Below are 17,459 nucleotides of genomic sequence, written 5' to 3'. Positions count from 1 at the left end.
AACAAGGGGTACCCATCATATATTTGTATATTCAAATATTTACCACTGCAAATTACCATCTTAACCCGTTTTCGAGAAAATAACCCTTTGTTATTTAACCAAAAAATAATAATAAAGAAAGGAAAAATCCAAGGAATTAATGGGAGCCACGTTGTCTAACGCCCCTCCTCCCCGCCACCTTCGGAGAAGTCGAGAAGCATAAGAAATAATCCTCTCTCACACGCACATTTACCGAGGACAGCCACGTCAATAAATAAAAAAACGAAGGCCAATCCAGTATTTGGACGCGCAGTCTCCCTGTACAGAAAATGATATTTGTTTGTCTCGGTTTTGAGTAAGAAAACAAATGGATTGTAGAGGTGGCAATGTTTTGTAATCCCTCCCTCCCTACCTCCCTGTTCGCTCCTCTCTCTCTCTCTCTCTCTCTCTCTCTCTCTCTCTCTCTCCAATCCTTTTAGCTTAGCTCTGAAAATTCAAATAAATTAACATAAAAGGCCAGTGTGTGTTTGTTCATCTCTGGCAGTTAAGCTGCTCCTTTCTTCCTCACCCACCCCTTCCTTCCTTCATGCATTCATTCATTCAATCTGAACACTTAACTACCAATACTAATACTGCTGCTGTATCAGTTAGTAGTGGAGGAGAATCTTTAATTTGAGGGAGTGAGAGGAGAGAACAAGAATAATACTAATAATAATAAGAAGAAGAATGCCTTTGGTTCGGTTTGAAGTGAGAAATGAGTTGAGGTTAGGACAGGGTGAGCAGTGCAGAGAAGCAAACCGTGAAGAAGATCCAAAAGCCGTGCTTGATGCTGTTGCTGCTGCTGCTTTGGTTGGGATCTTGCGTCAACTAGGCGATCTTGCCGAGTTTGTACCTTTTTTCTTCTTTTTGTTCAGTTGCTGTTTTTTGTTCTTTCTTCTCAAAAAGATATTTGAGTGATATGTTCTTAAAACAGGTAACTGTACTATTAAATTCAACCAAACAATGAAGAATTGGTGATTGACCTGCTTAATTGCTTTGGAGGTTTCATTCTTAATTTAATGAAATGAGCAATCATTTAGTGATTCTTAATCTATCATGCTACTGGATGGAGGTTTTTTTTGTTAAAATTACATTATATATCGATCGCCTTAACATTGGATATTCATAATACTTTTTCACACGCGAAAGGGACTGCTGTAGGCTATTTGGCTGTCCCATATCCGTAGTGCAAGTACGATTTTAGGTTTGTTTTCCTATGAGTATTTTTCATCCCAAGGAGTACAATTGTCTTTCCAGTTAGATCCTTGTTCTGATGGCTTTTATGTGTTTATATCAAGCACTATATTGTCATAGATAAAGGATTTCACAGAGACTGTGAGGGTTGATTTAATTTTGGCTACAAAATCTCAAATAAATGGCTGATCTAACTAAACATTAATATAGTTTTCTCATGTATTAGACTATTGGTGTGCATTGTTGACTATCAGAAGGTATTGATTGAAACAGCATATTTGACCTGCTTCTAGATTTGCAGCAGAGGTTTTCCATGGCTTACAAGAGCAAGTGATGTCTACAGCTTCTAGAAGTCACAAATTGATGGTTCGTGTGCAAAACATTGAAGCTGCACTCCCTCCTCTTGAAAAGGTGGTGCTTTCCCAAACAAGTCATATACATTTTGCGTACACAGCTGGTATGGCTCGTTACCTGATATAAATGCCATGCTCTATTTTTATTTAGCCTCTCCCGTTACTTTCTGGTTTGAATCAATCTAGCATACTCTGGCTTTCTCTTGGCTGAAGCCTGTTCAGTTATCATATCTTTTTTCACTGTTCACTATTACCTTAGCAAAGCAGTTACAACCTTGACAATTAGAGTTTAGAAGCTAATCACCAGTTTGGATCATTATCTGTCCAGAAAACTTCGATGGTTTCTAGTACTTTGGGATTCAATAAATATGTACATCTATTGGCACAAGTTTTCAGAGCATATGAAAAACTCGTAGATGTTAGAAAAGCTCCATTTCCCTTCATTCTTTTGTTGATGCTCAAGTTGTTTTTGGTAGCTTACTTCATCCCATAAGCCGCAATCAAGTTGCTATTGCTGTTATTTTTGCATTAATATCTAGTTATTCAAATGCTGACAAAAATCAGCTACCTTGCAGGTTCTGAGTGGCACCCTTGTATTCAAAATGAACAAAATCATTTCATCAACAATGACCTGCCACGATTCATTATGGATTCCTATGAAGAATGTCGTGATCCTCCACGTTTGCACTTGCTAGACAAGTACGCTCATTCTTCATTCCTCTCTCCTCAGTCTCCTGAGGGAATTGATTGGTTTGTTTGAATGATGAAGCAGTTTGATCCTAGATACTAAATCCTTTTGGTTTCACATTCAGATTTGACACTGGTGGGCCAGGGTCTTGTTTAAAGAGATATTCAGATCCGACCTTCTTTAGGAGAGCATCTAGTAATGCCACTGAACCAGATGCTGTGAAAGTTCCAAAAGACAAGAGAGCTAGGGAAACCAAGGTATTTTACTTCTGTAACAAATTTCAACTATTGTGAGAAGTGATTCTTTCTTTTGATCTTGTGATATAGCCTTGATTTTATTTAGTCAACTAGTTTTCTCTATAATCACAAGCAATGGGGAAACTGTTTAAACTTATCCACCACATATAGTCAGTCACACGTTCCTCCAAACTTTTCTAGTTGAAGTGCAAGCATACTTGCTCATTATATGGACTACTTAGATTTTCAGTGAGATCTTAATTTATTTACTCCTCCCGCAGCGTATACTTAATTTAAATACTTGCTCGAACCCTATTTTTCCACCCTCTAATTTTACTGATTAATGTCAAAATGGACAGAAAAAACATTCATCACAAAGGAACAGAGACTCGGCCCATCATGCATCAATGTCAAATCATAGTGGCAGGTATTGCATCTTTACAAAGGGAGCTAGTGCTGCCATGTGCAGTTTGATGAAATTAATGTGTACATCGTATTTGGCTCTGCAGAATGCAGTTTACTACTCCAACTATTAATGGACAGACCTCTCCTTCTCAAACGGCCTCTACAATTGACATGACATTAAAATATGACGCGGGTGATCCTTCAGATTCTTTTGATTCAAGAACTGGTTCTGGGTATGTAGAATGTGTGTTCCAACTAAATTCCTCTGTGCGAGCTGAAGAAGATGGACTGAAGGAATTCTCTTCAAGTTTCATGAAGCACAATGATGTTCATGGTTCAGTTTTTCCTGATGGACAACCCGACATTGCAGATAACAGTTCTTCACCAGAGCAGATTGCTGCCCTTAGTTCTTCTTGTGTTACTTGGGATGAAAAGGCAGAAATAGTAGAGCCTAGAGGTCAACATTGCGATGAAGTTTCAGAAATGCATGCTGCAGAGTCTGACCTAGATACACAGGACCGATTGACTGCCAATCTTAAAAATCCTAATCCTCTAAATATTGTTCTTGATGATGCAAATACTCCAAAATCAAGCTCTAGTAACAGCCAGCTCGATGAGGTTGAAAGCGAACCAGATGATTTCATGGATGCATTGAACACCATTGAGTCAGAATCTGAAAATGATAGTGATTGCCAAACAAAACATGAAGTTGAGCAATTTTCCTCCAATGTTGACAATGAAGTAGAGGAGACAATACACAAGGTAACAGCACATATTTCAGACCATCATCTATCTGAATATGAATCTCGTACCTTATCCGCTTCCTTGAATGAAAACATTCCCCGTGAATCACCCAACTCAGTTTCCTCAAAGAGTTTTGCCCATGAACAGGAATATCATATTTCTGGAAAATCTTCCAAGTTAGACAGTTCACCAGGCATCGAATTTTCTACAAGTGCTGATGCCATTGATAATTCAAAAGTAGAATTTGTTAGTGATCCATCATCTTCTGTCTCTGCAACCTCAATTTTAAATGTACAAGAACCATTGAGCAATAAATCCATAAGAAGCTCCAACAGGTCTCAAGAATCCCAGGCTGATTTTTCCAGTGTTCATTCTACGGCATTCTGGACAAATGGTGGCCTTTTAGGACTTGAGCCTTCAAAGCCTCCAGATTTTGCTGTATCAAATGCCACGAGTTCAGATTATGTGACCAGAAGTGAAGGTGAGGCAGGGCTGCCTCCAAATCACACTTCCATGTCAAGCAATGATGGAGGAGGACCTGGAAGATTGATCAAGGATGCAGGAAACATGGAAAGGGTTCCAAGTTCCAAAGGCTCCACGTCATTGCAGGAGGATCAAGGGACCAAAGTAGAAAAACCTGGTGATATTTTTCATCATGGAAATAACTATAGTCATAGTTACGAGGATGGACAGAAAATTACCACTGCAGTAACACCAGGAAATGAGTTGCAGCATGATTCAGACTCCAAAGTGATGCCTATTGAGTCCAGTCAGGATAATGATGAAAATTCATCACAAAGGCATGAATTTGGACATAGGTTACTTGTTAATGATTTTAGTAGAAAGATGTCATTGGTCCATGATGGTGAATGTGAACCAACTAGGTTACTGAGAACTAGTACATTAGAGCAGCAGAGCTGGCGAAATGAAGTTACACATCAAGCAACTCCAGAGAAAGCATGCAATGAGCAGTTTGGAAGTAAATATTCTAATGATGCACTTATGTCTTCACCACCAATGGAACATATGAATATATCTTTCCACCGTATCAATGGCTTTGAGGATTCAAAACTGAAACTAAAGATTCCTGATGGGAACCACGGTAATGCAAGCATTAGAGACATGTTTCCATCATTTCAATTGATTCCGGAGGCTGCTATTCCACTGCGCCATGTGGGTTCTGAATCTGATGATGATACATTCTGTAGATCATCTCCTTATATGTCTGATGATTGTCTTAGCCATGACTCTGAATCACATTCTGAGCAGTGGGAATCTGATGAGTCTCCTGAAAGCAAGGACCATGAGCTGTATGATGCTTCGCGCAGAATATTTCCAGGTGAATCTTTTTCAAGCTCACCACAGCTTGGGGAAGCTGGCAATAATGGTATTTGCGTTGACATGGGACTTCCAAGCATGTATACTGAGAATGGTGCAGATCTGTATCTATCTGCTTCATTGGATCTGCCATCTTTTGATGCCATGAACCCTGTACTGAATGGAAAAACAAGGGATAATTTAGTTCAAAGGAATCAACTAGAGTTGGAGTATCTTAACGATTCCACCCCATTGCCACCACCTCTTCCTCCAGTTCATTGGCGAGTTTCAAAGCCCCACTCTGATATATCAGAAGGCAAACAACATGCTCTATCCAAAGCTCATGAACATGCATTTGATACAAAACCTTTGGAATCTACTGTGCCCCAGCAACCTAAGCCTGCCCCAGCTGTTGAACAGAAAAAGAAAGAGGATACTATTGCATTTAAACCTAAAAGCAAGGTATAATGACATTCATACAATAGTATATCTATTTGCTGGCTTCAATCTATTTCATTTTATCACGACAAGGAACATGAACTAAATCTTTGCCATGGGATTCTGTGTCTGCAGCAACAGGAACAGCAGGAGTTCAATTGCCAGAAAGAAGCTAATCAATCTGCAAAAGGCAAGGATATAGATGAAAAGGAAGATTTCTTGCATCAAATCAGAACCAAAGTGAGTTTAGCCTATTTTTTTCCTTCGCTGTTGTTTGGCTGCTCCTGTAATCCAAGCATTGTGAATTGAATTATAGCATGTGAGATGAAATTAAAATGATAAGGCGGAAAAAAAGAGAGATTAGTTACTGATAGCTTCAATATATTTTCAGAAAACAGTATGGCTGGCTACCTGCATTATTTGAGTATTGAATCTCAACTTAACAAATCTTGCACGTTGTTAATGACCACTTGTATGACAACTGAAGGACTGCATATGTTAATTCTTAGATGACCTTAGTGCATGTTAAGAACCAAAAGCTCAGGATGTATATTTGTGTTCTCGGAGATAAAACTGAATGAAACTTGGCCACCTATAAGCTATGATATGATGACATAATATTTATTTAGTGATGCGAACCTCTTGAACACGTGGTCAAGTAACCCACACGCAAAGACACTAATCCCGGAAAGTCAAGTAAATCAGGTTTTATAGGAGTGATACAAAAATAACTTGTACTTAGGCACTAACACTATTGGAACTGGAAGCCCTCACCTAGTGAATATTGATTCGCGAATGAGAAGAATAAAAATGACGTCACGAAATCAGTTTTTTTTTAATAAGTCGTTTTTAGTTCTTTAGAGAACCAAGGAAGGGAGAGTATCTCATTAACACGCAAAAATAGCGTGGCAAACAAAAAGTTTAATTAATCTGAATTATCTAACTTACATGTCTGGTTATGCCTTTATTTATACCGACTCTAGACTGAAACAAACCCTGATGAACTCTTATGTAGATTTATATGATGTCTACCTACAAATTAAATCCAAATAATATAAATAAATCCTAAATTAAGAAGAAAATAATAATAACAATAATAAATCTGAATTTAATATCCTAAATATAATAGGATCAAATTTGTTGCCCTTTCAAAGTCCTCATATAAGCTAGGAGAATCAAATCTGAATTTGCTTCCTCTTTAATTTTTTTTGTTTGCAAAGTATTATTAGCTGACTTGGAAAACTTATTTAATGATAGATTCCTATTATAATAAGGATAAAATAATTGTTTTCATACACCATAAGGATTCCACATTAATATAGAGTTCATACCACACATGAAAACTATGTTGTTGCCCATTAAATATCCTTGCAAGACTAGGAAATTCTCAAAACCAGCTGCCACATATTCTTTTAAGAAAAGAATCCCAGCCAAATAGGAAGTCTACAAGTCAAAAGGAAGTAAATAACAAATGAAGTTTTTTTTCTTGCTAACAATCGTCGCCAACAACTTTGATTGATGGTAAGAAAAGAACTCCAAAGGTTTCAAAAAGAGGCTAAAATTTTACATCAGAAAATCCTCCAATGATTCGAGGACGTTTCATCTTGAAAAGAGAGGGAATGATACGATCTGAGCAACAAAAAAAACAATCAGATTCGAATTCTGATATAAAATGCGCAACAATCTAGTTTCACGGCAACAATTATAATTTCCAATCTTATTGTTGGATCAGGCTGAAATTTTACGTGGAGTCTCCTGACATATCCTACCTCGGGTTAAAATTCTAAGTCAATCGAAGTTCAGGAAGGCATCGCAATACCAGTCAACAGAGACCATATGAATTTTGTTATTAACTTTCTTTTTACTTGTGGACTTCCTATTTGGCTAGTATTCTTTTTCTACAAGGATATGGTAGTTGATTTTTGAAATTTTCTAGTCTTGCAAAGATATTTAATGGGCAACAACATAGTTTTCATGTATGGTATGAACTTCATATTAATGTTGAATCCTTACGGTGTATGGAAATAATTATTTTATTCTTCATATTTGATTCTCCTTGCTTATTTTTGGGTTATTCCCCAAATTCAATTTTTTTTCCAACCTAAAAAAAAAAAAAACTTTAAAATAGTGTTGTTTAGAATGACATCGTTCTCCTTCTTCCCCTGCACACATAGAGGTAGGGGAAGAAGGGGTTTATTCCCGCTTTCTTCCTACTTGCCCAAACCCTAACAAAACCTATGCCCCTCACTTACCACCAGATGAAAATGCATAGGGCACAAGCCCTGCGGGCGGCCTTAAGACAATTGTCCAGTGGCCGCCTAGCCACCCCCTACCCCTGTCCCGTGACTAGATAGGCGTAGTAGACCTCTCTCCCTAGTTTTTCCCTATAAATATCGACATGAGAGATGAGCAAAAAGGGGGGCGGATGGAGAGAGAGAAGTGAGGAGAAGAACGAAAACAGATAGAGGAGTGAACGAACTGAAAAAGAAAAAGAACCAGAAGAAAATAAAGGAGGTTTGCAGTGATGAACAAAAGGAGAAAGAAGCAGAAATAGGGGGGAAAGGTGAGGACGGGTTGAAACAAGGAGATTGTTTTTTAAACCAAAGAGAAGGAAAACGAAAGACAGAGGGAAGACGACATAACAGATAAGAGAAGTTTTTAGATTTAAGGAAGAGAGAAACAGAGAAGGAGAAGATTAGAAACCAAACGAAAGAGAAATACGGAAAATGCTGAGAAAGGAAGAAGAACCACCGGCCAAGCAGCTCCCCCTAGTTTGCCACTACCACCAACATTATGAGTTACCAGTCGAACCGCCATAGCTAGAAAACAAAACAGAAAGCAAAAGAAAGGAAGCACATAAGAGAAGGTAAACCTGAAAAACAGAAGAGAGACAGAGAAGAAGATAAGAACTGTAATATCTCTTTGGTCTCTTTCTCTCCGTCGGTGGAAGCACCTCCTGCCATTGTGAACGATGGTGCCCCACCGCCAGGTAAGTCTCCTCCTTCTCCTTCGGCACTGTGACCTCCACTGTTCTGCAAAATGAACAGTGGAGAGTCTCTCCACTGTTTGCTTTTTGTTTACTGGGCCGAACGGCGTTGACTTGGCCCAAAATGACTAGACTGGGTTGGGCCCAGTCCAAAAAACATTTTCAATTTTTTTTTTTTGGAAATTTGTGATTTTCCTGCGTATTTTTCCATTGAATTTAGCTTAATATTGGTTTGTATTTTTATATCGTAAAAATATAAATTCGGTATTAAAATACTCGATTTTCATCAAAACATTGAAAAAAAAAAAAAATATTTTTGTTTTCATGCATACGACCAAGTCTCTCAAAAAAATTCATATCGTATTTCATACAACAAAGAAAAATCAAAAAAATATTTTAGCATGCATTTTGGCTCTAATAACCAGTTTATTAAAGTCATGAGAACTTAGTTAATATTTCAAAAAAATCCAAAAAAAATATTATGTTTTGTTTTAGTATCATGGATTATGAATTTATAAGTAAAACGTATTCCTAATATTAAAAAGGTAGTTCTTTTATTGACGTTAGGACAATTAGGTTTTATTCGATAAGGTAAGGATCTTCTTATTAAGGAGAACTTTTTTTAAACTGTAGACAAACCAACAATTAGAAATACGATAAAATCATAGCATATATCAGACAATAAAACATATAGCTTACCTTAAGTAGGGTGTATTTGGTGTGCTCATACCTTCTCTTTACGTAACCAATCCCCATACTCAATGTCTGAGACTAGTTAAAGTTCCTAGTGACCAAAATACTAGGTGGCGACTCTCATTCCACTTTTCACTGATAAAAGATAAGAATTCCTTGTCTTTTCTATTTTTTGCCAGGTAGATAGACAATATACCTTGAGGGTGAAAGATCGTCGCAACGCCACACACGTGTGATACTCCTAACTTATATGGGATTTATAAAGGGCGGTAAATCTGATCCTATCATGTTTAGGATATTAAATTCAGATTTATTATTGTTGTTGTTATTATTATTATTATTTTCTTCTTAGTATATGGTTTATTTATATTATTTGGGTTTAATTGTAAGTGGGCATCATATAAGTCCTACTTAGGGGTCTATTAGGGTTTGTTTCAATATAAATAAAGGCATAACTACACATGTAAATATACAATTCATATTAATAAAATTTCTTGTTTGCCGTACTTTTCGTGTATGTTGGTGAGATATTCTCTCTTCCTTGGTTCTTTAAAGAACTGAAAAATGACTTATTAAAAAACAACTGACTTCATGTCGTTATCCTTATACTTTTCATTCGCGAATCAATATCCGTTGAGTGGAGGTTTCTGTTTCCAATAGTGTTGATGTCTAAATATAAGTTATTTTTATGTCACACTTATTTCAAACTTGATTTACTTGATTTTTTAGGAATTGTTGTCTTTATATGTGGGTTGCTTGATCGTGTGTTCAAGAGGTTCGTATCATTTAGCTTAATGCTGATCCATAATTTCTTTGATGAATCTCTATAACATTCTCATAAATTGCAAAATGGATTCTGCTAATGAGAAACTAGGATCAAACAACCTTTCTCCCTACCAACATTCAAAAAGAAGCACTTGTCTAGCTCATCACCTGTATTGTTCACCTAACATTTCTTCAAGAATCATGTCTAATCCATCCATCTCAATGTAGCATGAAAATTTCTACCCACATTCTCAACTTCAACTTTCATCCCCACCATACAAGCTCGGTACCAAATTTAGTAAATATCCTTTAATATCATTACTGTTAACCAGAAAAGAAAAGAACTTCCAAGATGAGTAGGAGATTGATAGTTGTGACTTGTGATGGAAATGAAAGGTAAGGGCTTCATTGAATTTCACCGAGTTATGTACTTACTAGTTGCTGTGTGATGAGAAAATTATGAGTTCTAGCAGTCACGAGTTTTCCCTTTATCCTTTATTGTTCCACTGCAGTCATTCAATCTGAGACGCACCGCAACAGCAAAGCCTACTCTCTCCTCAGGCCCCACTGCGAGCAACAAAGTCAGTGCTATTTTGGAGAAAGCAAACGCAATCCGCCAGGTATTCAATTTTTCTCTCTTCCTTTTCACCCTCCCTTTGGTTAAATTTGTTTCTCTTGTTCTGGTTAACATCAGCAAATTAAAACTGAAAAACATGCCAGGCTGTTGCGAGTGATGATGGGGAAGATGATGATACCTGGAGTGACACTTGATTAATTTAGGTGGTTGTGCAAGTTCGTCAGAAACAAAATCTCTTATTTCTGAATTACTGAAGCTGTTGGGTTGATCACTTTGAAGATATGTTGATAATTGGACCCACTTTATCATCTTGGAAGCTGTGCAGGTTCATAAGAAGAAATTCTCTTGTGATTTTGAGTTGGTTAACCTGGAGTGATGTCATATTATCATGTTAAGTATATGTGAATAATCCCAGATTCATCGTGTAATTAATTTCTAGCGGTTTTTTTGTAGTGCTTATTGCGGATATTTGCAGTAATTTTGTAGTTAGGATTGAATGTATAAAACATGGGATAGGCTACTAGGTCTTCTTATGATGTATCTTTCTTCCCAGGGCATCGATTATGCATGCATGATGCCAGAATAAGAGAGCTCCGAAAGGTTAGGTTTCCTACTTTTTATCATTTGGCATTTGCTTGCAATGGCGATCGCTGTACATACCGTTTATTTTCCATGGGACCAGGAATTGTCTCCCATCTATTCTGCTCTTTTCTTGGACTTGCTGACGCGTATCCTAACACACCAGACCAGTTTATTGTCGGAGCTGGGAACATGGTTGTAAACTTGCCGATCGAAAAAAACAACATTTTGGGAATAATCAGATTGAACTGGCTTCTTTGGTATGCAAATTATCCAATCTTTCATCTCTTTATGATTGAAGGGATCGTCTAAATTAACAAAAACCCTAAGGAACTCGGTGTTTCTCTGAAGATATAAAACAGTGTAACGAAGTTCTTATCATTTTCAACAAAAAAATCAATAAACTGGCAATTGGGGGTAATATGGGTTTTTTCTTTTTTTTCAAGACCAATTAGTCTTCATTTGAATTATTAGTGGGCAAATTGATCTTTTAATATTTTTAAACACTATATAATGACTAAATTATTCTAGAAAGAAAAAAAAAAATTGACATTTAAGGGGTTTTTTTGTATTTCTACATTATATTTTTTAGTTATAATCAAGTTGTTTGAGGGACAATTTGATATTTTAATAAATATAAAATAAATTTAAAAATTAAAAGTAGTTGACACATGTAATACACGCGCCAATATGTGGAGTGTTTTTGTGCTCTTTGAGTGATGTATGAGGTATTTCCTAGCAATCAAATGCTGATGCCTTTCATGATGATATTGGAAAACATTCTTTTTTTAGTTGGCGTTCAGATTAGCTCATAGAATGAAATATTTCATAGATATAACGAGTGTTAGAATTTTTAACTACTCAAACCAACCCAACTCGTATAACGTAATGGAAGGAACACTAGTCCTTAGCATAAATAATATTTTTCCTTCTCTCTTTCAATATTTTTCCCTCTTTTCTTCACTCAAAGCTACCTTTCATTCGTTCAATCTCTTTCCATTCAATTTTTTTCTTCAAACTTCATATACTTAATTACTTATCAATTTTGTCTCCTACCCGTATAATTGATGCTCTTTTGTAACCTGATATTTTTTCAAGATCTTAAATAATAATGGAATTAATATGTCCAACCCGCATGTAATATTTATAAAAATTTTAGCTTAATTTGATATATATGACCCACTCGGGTCCAAGAAAAAAAAAAAAAAAAAAAAAACCTGCATGTTTATATTTTATAAAATATCAAAAGTTGAGATAGATATAATTATAAGTCAAAATACAACCCACTAAATCCATGAATATTTTTATTTTCCGATGGTCAGGTGCGTATGTACATGTGTTTAATAAGTATTACTAACATTACTAACATGATGACATCCTTGCATTATTTTGGAGGTTTGAAAATTTCAATTTTTTCCTGAAGCACATGTAAATTTGTTATTTTTAATTATTTAGCATTTTTTTTTTACCTCATGTAAGAATGAACAAAAACAACATGAAAATATATATACAAGAGAAAGCAGAAAGTTAGCTGCTTAATGATCGCTAGGGTGTCATCAATTTTTTTTTTTTAAGAATTATGAAATATTTCAAACTATAAAATATCAAAATAAAACAATACTAAATCTAGATATATCAAAATATAGCATTTTGACATTAAATTCTGAAGTCAACCAAACTATAGGGAAGTAAATGGGTTTCCGTTTTTTGAAAAACATAAATAGATGCTGCAGGCATTGGAAAGAAATAGATCACGTGCATCTTGTAGAGTGAAACTTTTTGTTACTTTTATTTTTTTCTTATAAAAAAGAGTTTTGGTGACTCGATTATTAGCAAGGCTTGCTACATGGTGTAAATTTCAAATGCAAAATTTCCTTTTTTTCATTTCGAAGCTTCACTGACATAAGATTGTGCCTATTTTTCCCCTTTTTTAATTTTATTGGGATAACTAGTAAGCTAAGACACATTGAGATTCAGGAAAGGGGCCCATAAAATTTAATTCATATATAAAACATAAACAATTTATAGAAAATTAAAATAAAAGATGCTATCTGAACAGAACATAACAAAAGCCTCCCTCCAACTACTTAGAATCTAAAATAGCATTGAGGAGATCGCAGACAAACCTACCACATGCCTCACTTCTTCTTCTCACCACCTCCAGCAGCCCTGCCGGTAAAAATACACCAAAAGAAAATAAGAAGCCTTTTCCAGCCAGCATAAAAGCTTGGATTTCAAGTGAATTTACCAATATATTGAAAGCAAGCAACGATCTTAGATCCCTAAAATGTACCTCATCTTGCGGAGAACATTAGACATCTCCTCACGCTTCCTCTTAGCCCTCTTGTGCGTGCCCAGCTTTCTTTTAGCTACCTTCAAAGCACGCTTGTCCTTGCCAACCTTGAGAAGCTCAGTGATCCTCTTCTCATAAGGTGCAAAACCAGCAACTTCCCTGATCAAACTCCTAACAAATTGCACTCTTTTGCTGGTTTTCTGCACTCCAGACAAGCATAAGAAGAGACAGTATCATAACCAGCCACTTTATGCAAAAGCAATATGAAAAACAATTGTCTCATTAAGCACACTGTAATTATTATAATGCCCAAATGTACATCTTATGTTCCAAAGACAAATCCAAGGACGGACAGGAACACAATTATAAGCAAAAAAATGACAAAACTACTAATGCATTCAAACAGTATCACACAAAAATTCAGTCTTACACTCAATACAAGAAATAAAATATAATACACCTCCAAAATTAGATAAAACAAATACTGGAGTTAATAAGAAATAGCAAGACCAGAACATAAATATGAAAAAGCAATCTCGGTGAAGCTTGGTGAAATAACTTACTCCTTTGCGATCAGAAGGTCGCGGAGCTAGCTCCTTCTTGGTCACAATGTGACCCTTGTTCAATCCCACAAAGAGGCCAGTATTTGGCTGTTTGGGAGCCATTGCCTAAAAAAGAAAATATGAACTTAATATCAAACACCTTATGGTAAACAATCAAACCAGCATGACAATAACGAAATCTCTGAAATATTTGTAATCAGTATCTGACACAACTATGAACCAAAAACCTTCCCAATAACAATTTATACTGCAGACAACAGCAGAACATTACGCATTTTCAAACTAGAGAACAATTAGACCATAGACAAACAGTTCAAAATATTTGGTTATACATATGAAATAGCAAACCAAATATTAGCATAAAAGCATGCATCCACATTCCACAAAGAGAAAATCTCCAATCACAGTATTGAGTCCTGCCACGTCCCAAGTTTCCATCCAACCGTCAGAGTCCTCGGTTAAGACTTCGTGACTTTAATTACTACCTTAAAAATGTTACACCTATTTTGAAAACAGCCGAACGCCTAAATCCACAACCCCTCAAAACCCCAAAATAGAACGCCATAAAATATGAGAAATAGAAAGAAAAAAAGTATTGATAATCATTCTGATTGAGCTCTACAAATGAAATGGTTTTTCATCAAATTAAATCATAGACAGACAACCAGGACCCCTCTCTACGTCAAGTTTATATGGTGCTGATACAGCCATTACAAATGACCCAAATACGCAAAATTGAACTTATAAGCAGTCACTACAGAGAACCTGAATGGGTTTTCAAAACTAAACCCAAAAGGCTCCGATTCAACAAATAACAGGCTCATCAGCAATAAACAGAACGAAGTTTCGTTTCCATTTTATACAAAAAAAAAAAAAAATGCTTAGAAAATATATACACGCACATTTACGTCTTTAAGCACATCAAAGCATAGAAACATGAAAAAGAGATCAAAAGAGAGAGAGGGTTGAAGCACCTCAGTCTCAGAGTGAATGTTGCTGCAGCGACGAATGTGAGGCGGAACGGATGTTTGAATTAGGGTTTTAGGGTTGGCGTTGGTTTTGTACAGGGCTGGCCCATTTTTGTGTGTGTTTCTTTATTCATAAATGGGCCTAACCCACTTTTATAGTTCTTTTCATATATGGGCTTAACCGTTTCAACAAACAACTAGCCCAAGCCCAGTTAAAATTAATATATTCATAATTTATATTCTTGCCCGTATAAGATTCTTCAAGGCGCTGCTTCTACCGCTATAGTTGGATAATTTGATGAAGTTTTCATTTTTCTTTTTACTACTAGATAACTTGTGAAAATCTCACTTTTTTCATATTTATTTTATTTTCTCTATTTTCTCTATAACTGTTTCCTCTCAAATCCCAAAAATGCAATAATATCGAGAAAAAAAACTTAAATATCGAGAGAGAAAACCCGTACACCAAATTCAAAAAATAATTAGGGTCATATTAAAACCTTATAGAAGCTAGAAGAGTAGTATTTTGAATTTTTAAGCTCTAGGTATCAAAGAAAATTTTTAATTATAGACAACCATTTTTTAAAACGAATGTTCTAGATGTGTTGATACCTTTTTTGAACACAAGTTAACTTTGAAAATCTAATTCCTGGTCATGTAGACATCAATTCATTGATTATAATAAATGTTGGGTATTTATTAAAATTAATAGAGATTAATTAGGTGGCTAATCACACCTAGAAAATGAATAATCGGTGGCGAGTCCTTATTTTTTCTTTTCACTTTTTTTTCTAGTCTAAAGGGGTCCCTCTCGCCCCACGCGTCTGGACAGTTTATCACTACCTATAGCTTGGGAGACATTATTATTCCAACGGGAATGGAATTAAAGGCTTGGTGGAAAATGATTAACCTTTCTTTTTTTGGATCAAGGCATGTCAAATAAGTTCATGAGTAGATTAGTTAAGTTTTGATGAAAAAGGAGATGGTGAGATTGATTATACAAGTGAATATAAATAACTTATAAGTGAGAGTGTCACTTTATAAAGTCAAATAAGTGATTGAGTGCAAAAAATTAGGCAGAAATGATGACTTTCACAACCATATATAATATTGACGGAATTTTCAGTATTTAAATATTAATTCTATCGGAAAAAAAGATAGGTGGTCATTGAAAAATATATCATGGATTATTTTTATTTTGTTAATAATATAATTACCGATAAATTTATTGATGGCAAAAACACATCAAATTAAAAATAATTACTTACATCAGTTTGTTAGTAATTCTATCAATGAGTATGACATATTATAAATAAAATAAATTATTGGTAATTTCATCAATGATTGAATTTATATTACCAATGAAATTAACTCATTGAGATTAGCATTCTGTCAATGGAAAGTCCTGTAAATTTTTTGGAACTTTATGAGGGATTTAATTCATCGGTAATTCTATTTGTAATTGTCAATTGTACAGTTATGTAATTTTTGTCTAATTCTCTAGAATTTTTTGAGTGAATTATTTTGTCAATCATTCCATCTGTAATTGTCAATGGCAAAGTCTTGTAATTTTTTTTCAACTTCCTAAAATTTTTGAGATACTTATTTTATTGATCATTTCATTGGTGACTCAAAAGTCCTTCAATAATTCCTATCAGTATGGTATTAGATATTTTAAATTTTTAAAAAAATATATAAGAAATTAAAAGAAATAAAACTAAAATAAAAAACCAAAATTTTATTATTAATTTAAAAATACATTATTTAATATAATTTAACTATTGGATCGAAACTGAAGGAGGATGAGGAGGTAGAGGTGGATCTTTTCCAAGACTAGGTGGGTGATGAGGTAGACCACATATATCATCAAGGCTCAATAACAGCTCCTTGTATAATCATCTAAGTTTAGCCATCTCAGACTTAAGTTGGGCCATCTCAGCACTAAGTTGGGTCGTTTGAGCTTTAACTTGTTATCATACAATCACCTAGATGATCGAATATTGAGAGCTCGAACCCGATTGTAAGGAACCAATGATCAATATACTATGCCTTGTTTGCATATTCTTGGTTGTAGTGTTTGAGATATTGTAAACCTGATTTTTGTTAGGTCTACCAGACGATCCAGCTTCTCACACATTTGACAATTCTATTGTAATCAACCTCACTCAGCCCATGCTCTTACTTAATGGTAAATATTTGTGTAACGACTGATAATTTACCATGATTTATGCACCCATCCCATAATGGTTCGTCAAAATCTTTTAAAAAATTTAGCTGAGCCTGCATTTTATTTTTCATCTATGATTGAACATTCACATACATCACCCTGATTTATTCTTATTGCATCCATAATCATACTCCTATAACAATTACTATTATCATCTACAATTTCATGATGTTGCTAGAACTAGAAGTTGACTTAACAATTCTTTCTATCATGGCCTTGTAAGGAACATATAGTTCTTCGTGTGCAAACCAACAAAGTATTTTTCCATAAACCTTTATTTATAATAGATGCATCATAATAACATCAGCATCAAGAAACTTTTTATTTTCACACCTCTTATATGGACATCTAATACAACCTCCACTAATTTGTTTTAGAATTATATTGTGCGTAAATAATAAAACCCTTAACTCCA

General features: G+C 35.2%; 2 protein-coding genes across 6 annotated transcripts; one reads left to right on the top strand and one right to left on the bottom strand.

Moving 5' to 3' along the window:
• Nucleotides 1-390: 390 nt before the first annotated feature.
• On the top strand, nt 391-11,044 carry LOC118051795 (protein SCAR3). Of its 5 annotated transcripts, none has more exons than XM_035062514.2 (10): nt 391-863; nt 1,506-1,669; nt 2,141-2,264; nt 2,378-2,510; nt 2,849-2,916; nt 2,999-5,417; nt 5,529-5,633; nt 9,802-9,847; nt 10,350-10,457; nt 10,558-11,044. In XM_035062514.2, the coding sequence occupies exons 1-10, from the start codon at nt 706-708 to the stop codon at nt 10,569-10,571; spliced, it is 3,339 nt and encodes a 1,112-aa protein (XP_034918405.1). In that variant the 5' UTR covers nt 391-705; the 3' UTR covers nt 10,572-11,044. The 5 variants fall into 5 exon arrangements, with proteins under 5 accessions (XP_034918405.1, XP_034918407.1, XP_034918406.1 ...); XM_035062518.2 differs by having other exon boundaries at nt 723-863; nt 1,556-1,669; XM_035062517.2 differs by having other exon boundaries at nt 744-863; nt 1,517-1,669.
• Nucleotides 11,045-12,965: 1,921 nt separating this feature from the next.
• Nucleotides 12,966-14,926, bottom strand: LOC118051897 (large ribosomal subunit protein eL36y). The gene is made up of 4 exons (XM_035062668.2): nt 14,824-14,926; nt 13,850-13,954; nt 13,287-13,486; nt 12,966-13,162 (listed from the first exon to the last, which is right to left on the bottom strand). Exons 2-4 carry the CDS (start codon nt 13,949-13,951, stop codon nt 13,132-13,134), a joined length of 333 nt encoding a protein of 110 aa, XP_034918559.1. The 5' UTR covers nt 13,952-13,954; nt 14,824-14,926; the 3' UTR covers nt 12,966-13,131.
• Between the last annotated feature and the right edge of the window lie 2,533 nt (nt 14,927-17,459).

The sequence above is a fragment of the Populus alba genome, chromosome 11, assembly GCF_005239225.2.
Source record: "Populus alba chromosome 11, ASM523922v2, whole genome shotgun sequence".
Taxonomy (NCBI): Eukaryota; Viridiplantae; Streptophyta; class Magnoliopsida; order Malpighiales; family Salicaceae; genus Populus; species Populus alba.
Note: the sequence above shows the minus strand (reverse complement) of the source record. Positions and strands in the feature narration are given on the sequence as shown.